Source organism: Ranitomeya variabilis, unplaced genomic scaffold (assembly GCF_051348905.1).
Source record: "Ranitomeya variabilis isolate aRanVar5 unplaced genomic scaffold, aRanVar5.hap1 Scaffold_551, whole genome shotgun sequence".
Taxonomy (NCBI): domain Eukaryota; kingdom Metazoa; phylum Chordata; class Amphibia; order Anura; family Dendrobatidae; genus Ranitomeya; species Ranitomeya variabilis.
The window spans coordinates 155,650-168,364 of NW_027508187.1; the positions used below are offsets into that span (position 1 = coordinate 155,650).

Sequence of the window (12,715 nt, forward strand, 5' to 3'; positions counted from 1 at the left end):
CAACGTCCCGCAGGGGACTTCACCTCCAGAGAACAGGGACCTCAGAATTTTCCTAAGAGGCAAGGCATCCTCCTTATAACCTTCCCAGGCTAATGGAAGTGTCCTTGCATTACATCCGAGGTTTTTTCCTCTGCATGACAACACATGATTCGAACCCGTGACGCCGGATCGGCAAGGCCGCAGCGCTAACGAGTGAGCCACCGTGCTGTGATGAGGATCGATGGATCCAGTTGGTACCTCATCGTTACAGCCATGGCTGCTCGACAACCGTGTAGGTGCCACCCCTGGGGCTGAGTCATCCCCCGTGATGCCGTATAGGTGATTCTGACAGGTGGATCCGGTTAGGTGCCACCCCTGGGGCTGAGTCATCCCCCGTGGTGCCGTATAGGTGATTACGGCGGGTGGATCCGGTTAGGGATATAACAGCAACCCTACGGATCTTTAGCAGCCGTGTAGGTGCCACCCTTGGGGCCGACTCATCCCCCGTGGTGACGTATATCAGAGTACGGCAAAACACATCCGGTCAATTCCAATCACCTGTGCTGGCGTCTTTCACCTGGGCGGGTGACACGCGGAGGAAAAGCAGTTTGCCACCGTTCAAGACACAGAGAAACACAGCGCTTTAATCAACTATTACGGGACGCTCCGTTTGACTGCGGGAAACCCTTCGCCATGGAGCGGTGAGTAGAAGACATTCGTCGGCCACATAGAGACACATAAATGTACCTTGCAGCGGAGTTGTACTCAAGGTGACCGGTTTTATTGCTTGTGTCCCCGCAGGCATCCACGGACACCGCTTACATGCCCCGTGTGTCACAGGGCAACCAAATACATATCCACACATCTGAGACGGGTATGCCTGAGGTCCCACGGGGAGTCGGAGATAAAAACCGCCATCGCTTCGGCCAAGTGTCAACTCCGCTGTATCGCTAGCAAGGGGACAACGATCCAATTCAGTGAGCTCAAGCCCCTCCATTCGTTGGAAGAGACTGTTACCTTCTTAGAAGGTCGCGGCTTTTTAATAGCAAACAAGCCGAGGTTTGAGTCACAAAACGCGCCACTGACCTCTGAAGGGTCCGCTCAGGTACCAGCTGACAATACGGAGCACCGCCCAGGCTCCATGCCCCTGGAAGAGCTAGATTCGGATGAGATGGACGTGCCTTTCCTTTTACGGCCGGTAGACAGTCCGGTGGGAGAACCGTGCTCCCCGCCCCTGGCAGAGCGAGATTCGGATGAGATGGACGTGCCTTTCTTTTTACGGACGGTAGACAGTCCGGTGGGAGAACCGTGCCCTGAGCCTGACCACACGGGGAGCGTCGTGGATGGCAGCGATTTAAGTATTCAGAAAAGGGAATGGAAAGACAAAAACCGCAGGGCTACCAAGGCCGCCGGATTGTACAAGCGTCACTCATTGAATCACCCCATGTTAAAGGGGTTCCACTCGTACCTGACAGTTACCCGTGGGGTCCCAAACTGTCAACAGGAGGTATCAAACGTAGCACGGTTTCTATTTTTTGTGAACCCAAGATTTGTAACACTCGAGTACCTCGTAAAACCATCCAAGGTTAATAATTTTTTCGAGCAACTTGGAAAACTCCGTCTATCGAGCCAGACCTCCCTCAAAATGTTGAAGCACATACGGAGATTTACCATCTATCAGATGAGGGCCACCAAACTGAGACTGGAGAATCCGCAGCTTTATAAGGCCTGTGAAGTGTTCATGAATTTTACAACAGACCTCCAGAAAACATTGTACAAGGGAGCCTGCCGAGAGTCTGTCAGTAAAAGGTGCGCCGTTCAAAAAAGCCAATCGTCCGCGGATTGTTACCGAACCTTGCATGTTGGTTAATTGGCTTCATTTTTCCCCACAGGTACGATATATTGATGAAGCCATCAAAGTCACCCAAGGACTGCCAGATGATACTGGAGGAGGCAAGGCCAACATTTCTAGCTAGCATCGAGGCTGTGACAGATGGCGGATCGGAAGTAGATCGCCGGGAAGTCGTACTGTACCTCCAAGCCCTTCTGATTCTAAAACATCTCCAAAGACCGGGTGTCGTTCGTAACATGACGGTAAGTCGTCGCGCCCTGTGGGTCAGCGGTATTTGCTGAACCGGTTCAATATTTTTCCACCTTTTTTCACATCGTAGGTTTCAGAGTGGAATGAGAGGATCCATCACATGTACCACGGAAGGCGCAAGACAATTGTGGGTGTGAAGACTCACAAGTGTTCCACCTCTCAGGTAGCAACTTTCGTACTTTCGGAGGAAGAGGAATCGGTAAGCTTTTCTCAAAGCCAGGGAACCCAGGCAACCCCACTCGCCTTTTGGAGGGGTGCCCTCTGGCTTGAGATTAACATTTTTTTTTCTTTTTCAGTGGTTCAAAGCATATGCGGAACATGTCAGGCCGGTCTTTACCGCTGGCCGAAAGATCATCACAAACTTTTTTGTGACGTGTACCGGGAAGGTCATAGAAAATCCGTCTGTGGGACTCAGACGATACCATTCAAGGCAAGGCGGCCACCAGTCAAGTGACCCACAGCCGTACGTAGCAACCGGTACTAACGATATGCTTTTCTCCGCAGCTACAACCTCACAAACATCACCAGCCACCTCGTACGGCGGGTATGTGAGACATGGACTTTGTCACAATACACGGATTGTGAAAAGCGATTGTTTGCTCGGTACTTGGCACATACAAACGACGTGGCCGAGCGAATTTACCGGGAGAAGACCCTGACCGATATGTGCCGTGCCCAAGAGCTGGTGTTCAACGCAGGAAATCGTGATGACGCTGAGATTCTGTCACCAGTGATGGCATCGACCAGTGAATTGGATAACGAGCTGGTAGACCTCACGGAAAGTGCACCCGAGTCACACGAGTCTGAGGGGCATGCAGGAAATCGTGATGACGCCGAGATTCTGTCCCCAGTAATGGCATCGACCAGTGAATTGGATAACGAGCCGGTAGACCTCACGGAAAGTGCTCCCGAGTCACCCGAGTCTACTGAGTCTACCGAGTCGTATAGTCTCGAGAATATTCGGCTCATCCCATTCAGGAGAACAAAGCCCATGTGAATCTGTCAATTTTGGTCTGTCATGAATAAAAATATTCAAATCTACGTTCATCTTTGCCTCTTTGACTCGGTCTAAAATCACTGACCTGTGATTTTTTTCCCTTAGAAAATTGCCCCAAATTTTCTAAGTGTCAAGGACTCTTCCAGAAAAGCTTCCCCAGGCTCCTGGAAGCGTCCTCGGTACACCTCCAATGTTCCACCACGGTCATCACAAAAAATTGACCTTTTGTTCAGGTCAAGCGATTTGAGGAAGGCACGGCAGCCCGTACGGTCCAGGGGTTGATCAGTCCCCTGGTACGTCCGTCCCCGTGCCCCGAAGGGGTTCCCCGCTTCTCGCCTGCAGCAGGCACGGCAGCCAGCAGCCCGTACGGTCCAGGGGTTGATCAGACCCCTGTACGTCCGGTCGTGGTCTCCGTGCCCCAGAGGGGTTCCCGCTTCTCGCCTGCAGCAGGCACGGCAGCCAGCAGCCCGTACGGTCCAGGGGTTGATCAGACCCCTGTACGTCCGGTCGTGGTCTCCGTGCCCCGGAGGGGTTCCCGCTTCCCCCCTGCAGCGTTAGAGGGGGGGATACGCATCGGAGGCAAATGACAAAAGCTTGTCTCGAGGGATGACTTTCAATAGATTGCAGCGGTTTCACGCCCTCTTGAACTCTCTCTTAAAAGTTCTTTTCAACTTTCCCTCACGGTACTTGTCCGCTATCGGTCTCGCGCCGGTATTTAGCCTTAGATGGAGTTTACCACCCGCTTTGGGCTGCATTCACAAACAACCCGACTCCGGGGAGACCGGGTCCCGCCACGCCGGGGGCCGCTACCGGCCTACCACCGTCCGCGGGCTGGGGCCACTATTAGAAGGACTCGGGCCCCCGAGCGACGTCGGGGTGGTCCGGTCTCCCGTACGCCACATTTCCCGACGCCCGCCGGGCGGACGGGGATTCGGCGCTGGGCTCTTCCCTCTTCACTCGCCGTTACTGAGGGAATCCTGGTTAGTTTCTTTTCCTCCGCTTAGTAATATGCTTAAATTCAGCGGGTCGCCACGTCTGATCTGAGGTCTTTAGTCGAGTCCGGGCGCCGGCGGACGAGCCGCCGGGCGCCGCGCGCTGCCCGTCCACGCCGCCCGTAGGTAGGGGGAGGTCCGGCGCCCACCTTCGGTCTTCGCCCTCTCGTCGCCGGAGGCAGCCCTGTGTCTCCACAGACAGCCTCGCGGCACGCTCCTGGGGGGGAGTGACGGAGGGTGAACCCCATCGGGTGGGCCCAGGGCGGGTGGGTCTGGCCTTGGGGGGACGTAAGGGGAGAAAGGAGGGGAGGGCGTCGGGGCGCGGAGCCTCGGGCCTCCCTCGATGTCACCCTTGCGACGGGACCCCAGCCGCGCCACGGAGGCGATCGACCCTCAGACAGGCGTAGCCCCGGGAGCAACCCGGGGCCGCAAGGTGCGTTCGAAGTGTCGATGATCAATGTGTCCTGCAATTCACACTAATTCTCGCAGCTAGCTGCGTTCTTCATCGACGCGCGAGCCGAGTGATCCACCGTTAAGAGTCGCGCTTTCTGGGTCTGGGACGCTCGGAGGCGCCCCCTCTTTCACTCTCGTGTCGGCCGGCCGCAAAAGACTGGGGTGCGTCGAAAGGGGTTTTCCATCTCGGCCCTGTTGCCCCGGGCGCTCGGCCTCCCACGTCCCTCCCTCCGGCGGGGAGGAGAACGAAGGAGGGCTCGAGGCTTCTCGACCTACCGCCCGGACCCGCGTACCCCGGGGAGGGGGGTGCGCGAGCGCACGGGAGAATGGTACCCGGGACGGCCTTTCGCGTGCGGGGGGCTTCTGTTTTTCCTCGGCAGGTGGCGGCAGGGCAAAATCGTCGGCGCGAGGCCGGGCGTCTTTCTCGGGCGACGGAGCGAGAGGGGCTCCCCGCGCCCTCCCGACGTCGCCCGCCCGCTGTCCTCGCGTGCCCTCGACGCCCCCGCCCTGCGGAGCGCCCTGGCGAAGCGGAAGGAGACCCACCACCGCCCCCATCACGTTCGGTACCCTGCGGGGATTTGGCGGATGGCTGGCCTCAGCTTCCTGATCCTCGCCTCATCGGTATTTTTCACTCGCCCATTAATGATCCTTCCGCAGGTTCATCTAGGGAAACATTGGTGCGACTTTTGCTTCCTCTAGATAGTCAAACCTCTAGATAGTCAACGAACAGAGTGATCCACTATTAAGTGTCGCACTTTGTGGTTGTGGGGACGCTCGGAGGCACCCCCTTTTCACTCTCAGTTCGGCCGGCCGCAAAAGAATGGGTTGTTTTCAAATCTCGGCCCTGTTGCCCCGGGCGCTCGGCCTCCCCGCCCCTCCCTCCAGCAGGGAGGAGAACGAAGGAGGGCTCGAGGCTTCTCGACCTACCACCCAGACCCACATACCCCGGGGAGGGGTACGTGAGCGCACAGGAGAATGGTACCCGGGACGGCCTTTCGCGTGCACGGGGGGCTTCCTGTTTTTCCTCGGCAGGCAGCGTCAGGGCAACAATCATCGGCGCGAGGCCGGGCGTCTTTTTCCTGGGCGACGGAGCGAGAGGGGCTCCCCGCACCCTCCCGACGTCGCCCGCCCGCTGTCCTCGCGTGCCCTCGACACCCCCGCCCTGCAGAGCGCCCTGGCAAAGCGGAAGGAGAACCACTTACACGTGCATGGCTTAATCTTTGAGACAAGCATATGCTACTGGCAGGATCAACCAGGTAGCTCCCCAACACGACTGGACCGCGTTGAGGCGAGGGAGCGGACCCGGAGGGGGAGAGCGAGGAAGAGAGGCCGGAGGAAGCCCCGCAGCGGGAAGGGCGCCCGGAGGAAGGGAAATCCTCATCGTCGTCGTCGTCCGTGCCGGTAGGCGGCATCACGGGGGCGTAACCCACGGGAAAAAGGAGCCTGAACGGCGAGTGCAGTGCCGCCAGGAGATCGTGCACGCTGTACGGCGCGCAAAGCCACCGATGCGGAGGGCGTCTGGAAAATACCCACCTTGCACGGAGAGGGCGAGGTGACTGGCCCGCGGAGGACGCCACGGCCGCCCCGCCTCGTGACCCACCGCTCCCGGGGCGACACACAGAGTCGCTGCTGGGGAGAGGGGCCAGGGCGTGGGGGGGCCTGCGCGGCGCCGCCGTCTGGCTTAGACCCGGCCTCCCGAACGGAGGGCATCTGTCGCGAAAGACCACCCCTTGCGCGGGAAGGTCGAGGTGACTGGCCTCCGGAGGACGCCACGGCCGCCCTGCCTCGTGACCCACCGCTCCCGGGGCGACGCACAGAGTCGCTGCTGGGGAGAGGGGCCAGGGCGTGGGGGGCCTGTGCGGCGCCACCGTCTGGCTTAGACCTGCCTCCACCGCGGGGGGTCCTCGACCCACCGGCGGACGGGCGCGAGGAGTGGGAGAGGGGGGCTGGCCGTCGGGGTCCGCCGCGGCTCCAGCACAAGCCCCAGCGACCCGGAGGTCAAGCGCGGGGCATGGTCGGCCTGGCCGTGTCGGCGTCGCCCTCCAGCGTAGTCCCTTGTCCCGGGCTCTTGCCCGTAACCTCAAAGGTGACCGACCAAGCGGCGTCTCCCCCCGAAGCCGTGTCTCGACTGTTGAGAACAGACGAAGTCCGGTGCGGCAATACGCCGGGTACTCCCTTCGCCAAACTCGTGCCCCCCCCTTCGATTCGTCTTTCCTTCTCCATCCTCCATTCTCGCTCCGGGGCGTCCGCTTGGTCTCTCTCTCGCTCTCGCGCTCCCTGCCGAGCCGCCTCGGAGGACGGCGGACGAGGGGAAGGCGACGGCGTTCGGCCGCGGGGCACACCGCACGGTGAGAACCCACTCGCCCGCCTCCCCGCACGTCTGTCATCCCCCCACTATCGTAGGGGCTCGGGAAAAGACTGGAAAACGCGGAGCTCAGCGGTGGCGTGGAAGCGCCACCCACTGCCGCCGCTCTCGCCGATGCCCACCGCGGAGGCTGCCCTTCGGACGCTGGGGTGCGGCGCGGGCCTCCGCGGACAAGCTGCGCATCTTGTCGTCGTCGTCCGTGCCGGTAGGCGGCATCACGGGGGCGTAACCCACAGGAAAAAGGAGCCTGAACGGCGAGTGCAGTGCCGCCAGGAGATCGTGCACGCTGTACGGCGCGCAAAGCCACCGATGCGGAGGGCGTCTGGAAAATACCCACCTTGCACGGAGAGGGCGAGGTGACTGGCCCGCGGAGGACGCCACGGCCGCCCCGCCTCGTGACCCACCGCTCCCGGGGCGACACACAGAGTCGCTGCTGGGGAGAGGGGCCAGGGCGTGGGGGGCCTGCGCGGCGCCGCCGTCTGGCTTAGACCCGGCCTCCCGAACGGAGGGCATCTGTCGCGAAAGACCACCCCTTGCGCGGGAAGGTCGAGGTGACTGGCCTCCGGAGGACGCCACGGCCGCCCTGCCTCGTGACCCACCGCTCCCGGGGCGACGCACTGAGTCGCTGCTGGGGAGAGGGGCCAGGGCGTGGGGGGCCTGTGCGGCGCCGCCGTCTGGCTTAGACCTGCCTCCACCGCGGGGGGTCCTCGACCCACCGGCGGACGGGCGCGAGGAGTGGGAGAGGGGGGCTGGCCGTCGGGGTCCGCCGCGGCTCCAGCACAAGCCCCAGCGACCCGGAGGTCAAGCGCGGGGCATGGTCGGCCTGGCCGTGTCGGCGTCGCCCTCCGGCGTAGTCCCTTGTCCCGGGCTCTTGCCCGTAACCTCAAAGGTGACCGACCGAGCGGCGTCTCCCCCCGAAGCCGTGTCTCGACTGTTGAGAACAGACGAAGTCCGGTGCGGCAATACGCCGGGTACTCCCTTCGCCAAACTCGTGCCCCCCCTTCGATTCGTCTTTCCTTCTCCATCCTCCCTTCTCGCTCCGGGGCGTCCGCTTGGTCTCTCTCTCTCGCTCTCCCTCTCGCTCTCGCGCTCCCTGCCGAGCCGCCTCGGAGGACGGCGGACGAGGGGAAGGCGACGGCGTTCGGCCGCGGGGCACACCGCACGGTGAGAACCCACTCGCCCGCCTCCCCGCACGTCTGTCATCCCCCCACTATCGTAGGGGCTCGGGAAAAGACTGGAAAACGCGGAGCTCGGCGGTGGCGTGGAAGCGCCACCCACCGCCGCCGCTCTCGCCGATGCCCACCGCGGAGGCCGCCCTTCGGACGCTGGGGTGCGGCGCGGGCCTCCGCGGACGAGCTGCGCATCTGGAAGTCAAAGGGCCGCCCTCGGAGAAGATCGTTGTGCTGCCCCGCGCGGGGAGCGATTCGGACGGCGGGCCCCCACGCCGAGGTGGGTGGGCGCCCCTCCGTTCGCCCGTGCGGGTCGTCGGACCGCTGCCGTACCACGGTTCGGGTCAAACTCCCCACAGCTCGGCCGCCTCCGTCCGTAGACGGGAGGGCGACCGCCGGCGTGCGCGCCCAAGGACGAGTGCCTGAAACCCGGGGGGGGTAACAGAGGAAGGAGACCGCCCGCCGTAAACCGACGCGGGCTCCAAAGCCCGGGCCGAGCGAGCGGCACCACCTCCCCACCCGGGAGCGCTGAGCCAGATCGATCGGAAGAAAGGGCAGGGGCTCGGGTGGAACCCCTGCCTCCGTTCTTCCCCTCGGGGGAGACGGGGAAGAAACGTGCCCCTGGAGTCCTGGAAGCGAGTGTCCGGCGCGCTCCGGGCGCCCTCGAGACGGAAGCCGGGTCGCGGTGCGATTCTCTCATAGGTCTCCCCGTTGGCGCGGAAGCGGGAGACATCCGACACAGAGAAACGCCGAGCCCGCTCCGAGGGGACAAAGTCAGAAGGAGCGATCCGCCCTCCCAGAGCCCTCCTGCGGACGAGGACTCTGGATCTGCCCCCCTTCTGACGACCGTCGCCCTCAGAGGACAGGAACCCACGTGGGGAGGGTCCGTTCGGGCTCGGGCGACCCAGGAAACGCGTCTCGGACTCGGGACGGACAACCGGCAAAAGTCCCCCTGGAGCCGCGGAAGCCTGGTCTCGGCGCGAGTGCGAACTTCCATGCAAAAGGGGGGTACTCGCCAAACCGCCTACCCGAGTCGAGGAACCACGAAAACAACGGATTTTGGTCGGGGCCGAGAGGTACCTCTCTCTCCTATATCCTGCAGCTGGTGTGCAAAACTGGGTATTTGCATGGTGAGACACCGACCCCCACTTTAAGGGAACAAAGTCAAAAAGTGTCCGACCTCCTGGAGCCGTGCGGCGGATCCGGCGGCCAGAAATTTCCTCATTCCGGTTCTATTTTTTTTTTTTTCGAATTTGCGAAATTTGGAGGCCAGGCGGCGTGGCTGGGACCTGGACTAGCTCGAAACACCCTGAACCGGTGAGCGGAATCGATTTCCCAAAGTTCTACGGCTCCCGGAAGCCAAAAACAGCTCGCCGGAAAATTTCAAAGTCCCAAGGACTCTTTCTTGAAAATCAATCCGGGGGCCATGGAAGTGTCCTCGGTACAACCTCAGAGCTTTCCCCCGCCTGGAAGTCTGACAGCGGTCTGACGTTTTTCAAAGTTTTGAGCTCTCTGTTTGTTCTCAAATGTGGATTTTCTCAAAAATTCAACTTTCCGCCCGCGCCCTGCAAACTTCACCCCCACTTAGGTCACTGCCTTGGGGTGCTTTACAACATATTGACGCCCCCCTGGGGTGGAAGTAGGGGAAATGTGACATTTTTCACAAAATCGAGATTTTCTCAAAAAACGCACTAAGTTATTTTTTTTTTAAAGTATCAAGGACTCTTCCAGAAAATCTTCCCCAGGCTCCTGGAAGCGTCATCGGTACGCCTCCAGCGGTTTCCCCTGCATGGAAGTCTGACACACGCCTGAAATTTTCAAAGTATGAAAATATGCATTTTCATCCAAAAATTCAACTTTCCGCCCGCGCCCCGCAAACTTCACCCCCACTTAGGTCACTGCCTTGGGGTGCTTTACAACATATTGACGCCCCCCTGGGGTGGAAGTAGGGGAAATGTGACATTTTTCACAAAATCGAGATTTTCTCAAAAAACGCACTAAGTTATTTTTTTTTTAAAGTATCAAGGACTCTTCCAGAAAATCTTCCCCAGGCTCCTGGAAGCGTCATCGGTACGCCTCCAGCGGTTTCCCCTGCATGGAAGTCTGACACACGCCTGAAATTTTCAAAGTATGAAAATATGCATTTTCATCCAAAAATTCAACTTTCCGCCCGCGCCCCGCAAACTTCACCCGCATTTAGGTCACTGCCTTGGGGTGCTTTACAACATATTGACGCCCCCCTGGGGTGGAAGTAGGGGAAATGTGACATTTTTCACAAAATCGAGATTTTCTCAAAAAACGCACTAAGTTATTTTTTTTTTAAAGTATCAAGGACTCTTCCAGAAAATCTTCCCCAGGCTCCTGGAAGCGTCATCGGTACGCCTCCAGCGGTTTCCCCTGCATGGAAGTCTGACACACGCCTGAAATTTTCAAAGTATGAAAATATGCATTTTCATCCAAAAATTCAACTTTCCGCCCGCGCCCCGCAAACTTCACCCCCACTTAGGTCACTGCCTTGGGGTGCTTTACAACATATTGACGCCCCCCTGGGGTGGAAGTAGGGGAATTGTGACATTTTTCACAAAATCGAGATTTTCTCAAAAAACGCACTAAGTTATTTTTTTTTTAAAGTATCAAGGACTCTTCCAGAAAATCTTCCCCAGGCTCCTGGAAGCGTCATCGGTACGCCTCCAGCGGTTTCCCCTGCATGGAAGTCTGACACACGCCTGAAATTTTCAAAGTATGAAAATATGCATTTTCATCCAAAAATTCAACTTTCCGCCCGCGCCCCGCAAACTTCACCCGCATTTAGGTCACTGCCTTGGGGTGCTTTACAACATATTGACGCCCCCCTGGGGTGGAAGTAGGGGAAATGTGACATTTTTCACAAAATCGAGATTTTCTCAAAAAACGCACTAAGTTATTTTTTTTTTAAAGTATCAAGGACTCTTCCAGAAAATCTTCCCCAGGCTCCTGGAAGCGTCATCGGTACGCCTCCAGCGGTTTCCCCTGCATGGAAGTCTGACACACGCCTGAAATTTTCAAAGTATGAAAATATGCATTTTCATCCAAAAATTCAACTTTCCGCCCGCGCCCCGCAAACTTCACCCCCACTTAGGTCACTGCCTTGGGGTGCTTTACAACATATTGACGCCCCCCTGGGGTGGAAGTAGGGGAAATGTGACATTTTTCACAAAATCGAGATTTTCTCAAAAAACGCACTAAGTTATTTTTTTTTTAAAGTATCAAGGACTCTTCCAGAAAATCTTCCCCAGGCTCCTGGAAGCGTCATCGGTACGCCTCCAGCGGTTTCCCCTGCATGGAAGTCTGACACACGCCTGAAATTTTCAAAGTATGAAAATATGCATTTTCATCCAAAAATTCAACTTTCCGCCCGCGCCCCGCAAACTTCACCCGCATTTAGGTCACTGCCTTGGGGTGCTTTACAACATATTGACGCCCCCCTGGGGTGGAAGTAGGGGAAATGTGACATTTTTCACAAAATCGAGATTTTCTCAAAAAACGCACTAAGTTATTTTTTTTTTAAAGTATCAAGGACTCTTCCAGAAAATCTTCCCCAGGCTCCTGGAAGCGTCATCGGTACGCCTCCAGCGGTTTCCCCTGCATGGAAGTCTGACACACGCCTGAAATTTTCAAAGTATGAAAATATGCATTTTCATCCAAAAATTCAACTTTCCGCCCGCGCCCCGCAAACTTCACCCCCACTTAGGTCACTGCCTTGGGGTGCTTTACAACATATTGACGCCCCCCTGGGGTGGAAGTAGGGGAATTGTGACATTTTTCACAAAATCGAGATTTTCTCAAAAAACGCACTAAGTTATTTTTTTTTTAAAGTATCAAGGACTCTTCCAGAAAATCTTCCCCAGGCTCCTGGAAGCGTCATCGGTACGCCTCCAGCGGTTTCCCCTGCATGGAAGTCTGACACACGCCTGAAATTTTCAAAGTATGAAAATATGCATTTTCATCCAAAAATTCAACTTTCCGCCCGCGCCCCGCAAACTTCACCCGCATTTAGGTCACTGCCTTGGGGTGCTTTACAACATATTGACGCCCCCCTGGGGTGGAAGTAGGGGAAATGTGACATTTTTCACAAAATCGAGATTTTCTCAAAAAACGCACTAAGTTATTTTGTTTTTAAAGTATCAAGGACTCTTCCAGAAAATCTTCCCCAGGCTCCTGGAAGCGTCATCGGTACGCCTCCAGCGGTTTCCCCTGCATGGAAGTCTGACACACGCCTGAAATTTTCAAAGTATGAAAATATGCATTTTCATCCAAAAATTCAACTTTCCGCCCGCGCCCCGCAAACTTCACCCCCACTTAGGTCACTGCCTTGGGGTGCTTTACAACATATTGACGCCCCCCTGGGGTGGAAGTAGGGGAATTGTGACATTTTTCACAAAATCGAGATTTTCTCAAAAAACGCACTAAGTTATTTTTTTTTTAAAGTATCAAGGACTCTTCCAGAAAATCTTCCCCAGGCTCCTGGAAGCGTCATCGGTACGCCTCCAGCGGTTTCCCCTGCATGGAAGTCTGACACACGCCTGAAATTTTCAAAGTATGAAAATATGCATTTTCATCCAAAAATTCAACTTTCCGCCCGCGCCCCGCAAACTTCACCCGCATTTAGGTCACTGCCTT

At 57.6% G+C, this 12,715-nt stretch overlaps 1 protein-coding gene and 1 non-coding gene across 2 annotated transcripts; one reads left to right on the top strand and one right to left on the bottom strand.

Annotated features, from left to right (window-relative positions):
* The first annotated feature begins 612 nt into the window (after nt 1–612).
* LOC143790765 (uncharacterized) lies at nt 613–3,840 on the top strand. Its single transcript, XM_077279167.1, has 5 exons — nt 613–1,788; nt 1,872–2,073; nt 2,151–2,279; nt 2,377–2,510; nt 2,585–3,840. Exons 1-5 carry the CDS (start codon nt 1,121–1,123, stop codon nt 3,075–3,077), a joined length of 1,626 nt encoding a protein of 541 aa, XP_077135282.1. The 5' UTR covers nt 613–1,120; the 3' UTR covers nt 3,078–3,840.
* A 616-nt stretch (nt 3,841–4,456) lies between these two features.
* Nucleotides 4,457–4,610, bottom strand: LOC143790784 (5.8S ribosomal RNA). The gene has a single exon (XR_013219855.1). It is a non-coding gene; the product is annotated as a 5.8S ribosomal RNA (ribosomal RNA).
* Between the last annotated feature and the right edge of the window lie 8,105 nt (nt 4,611–12,715).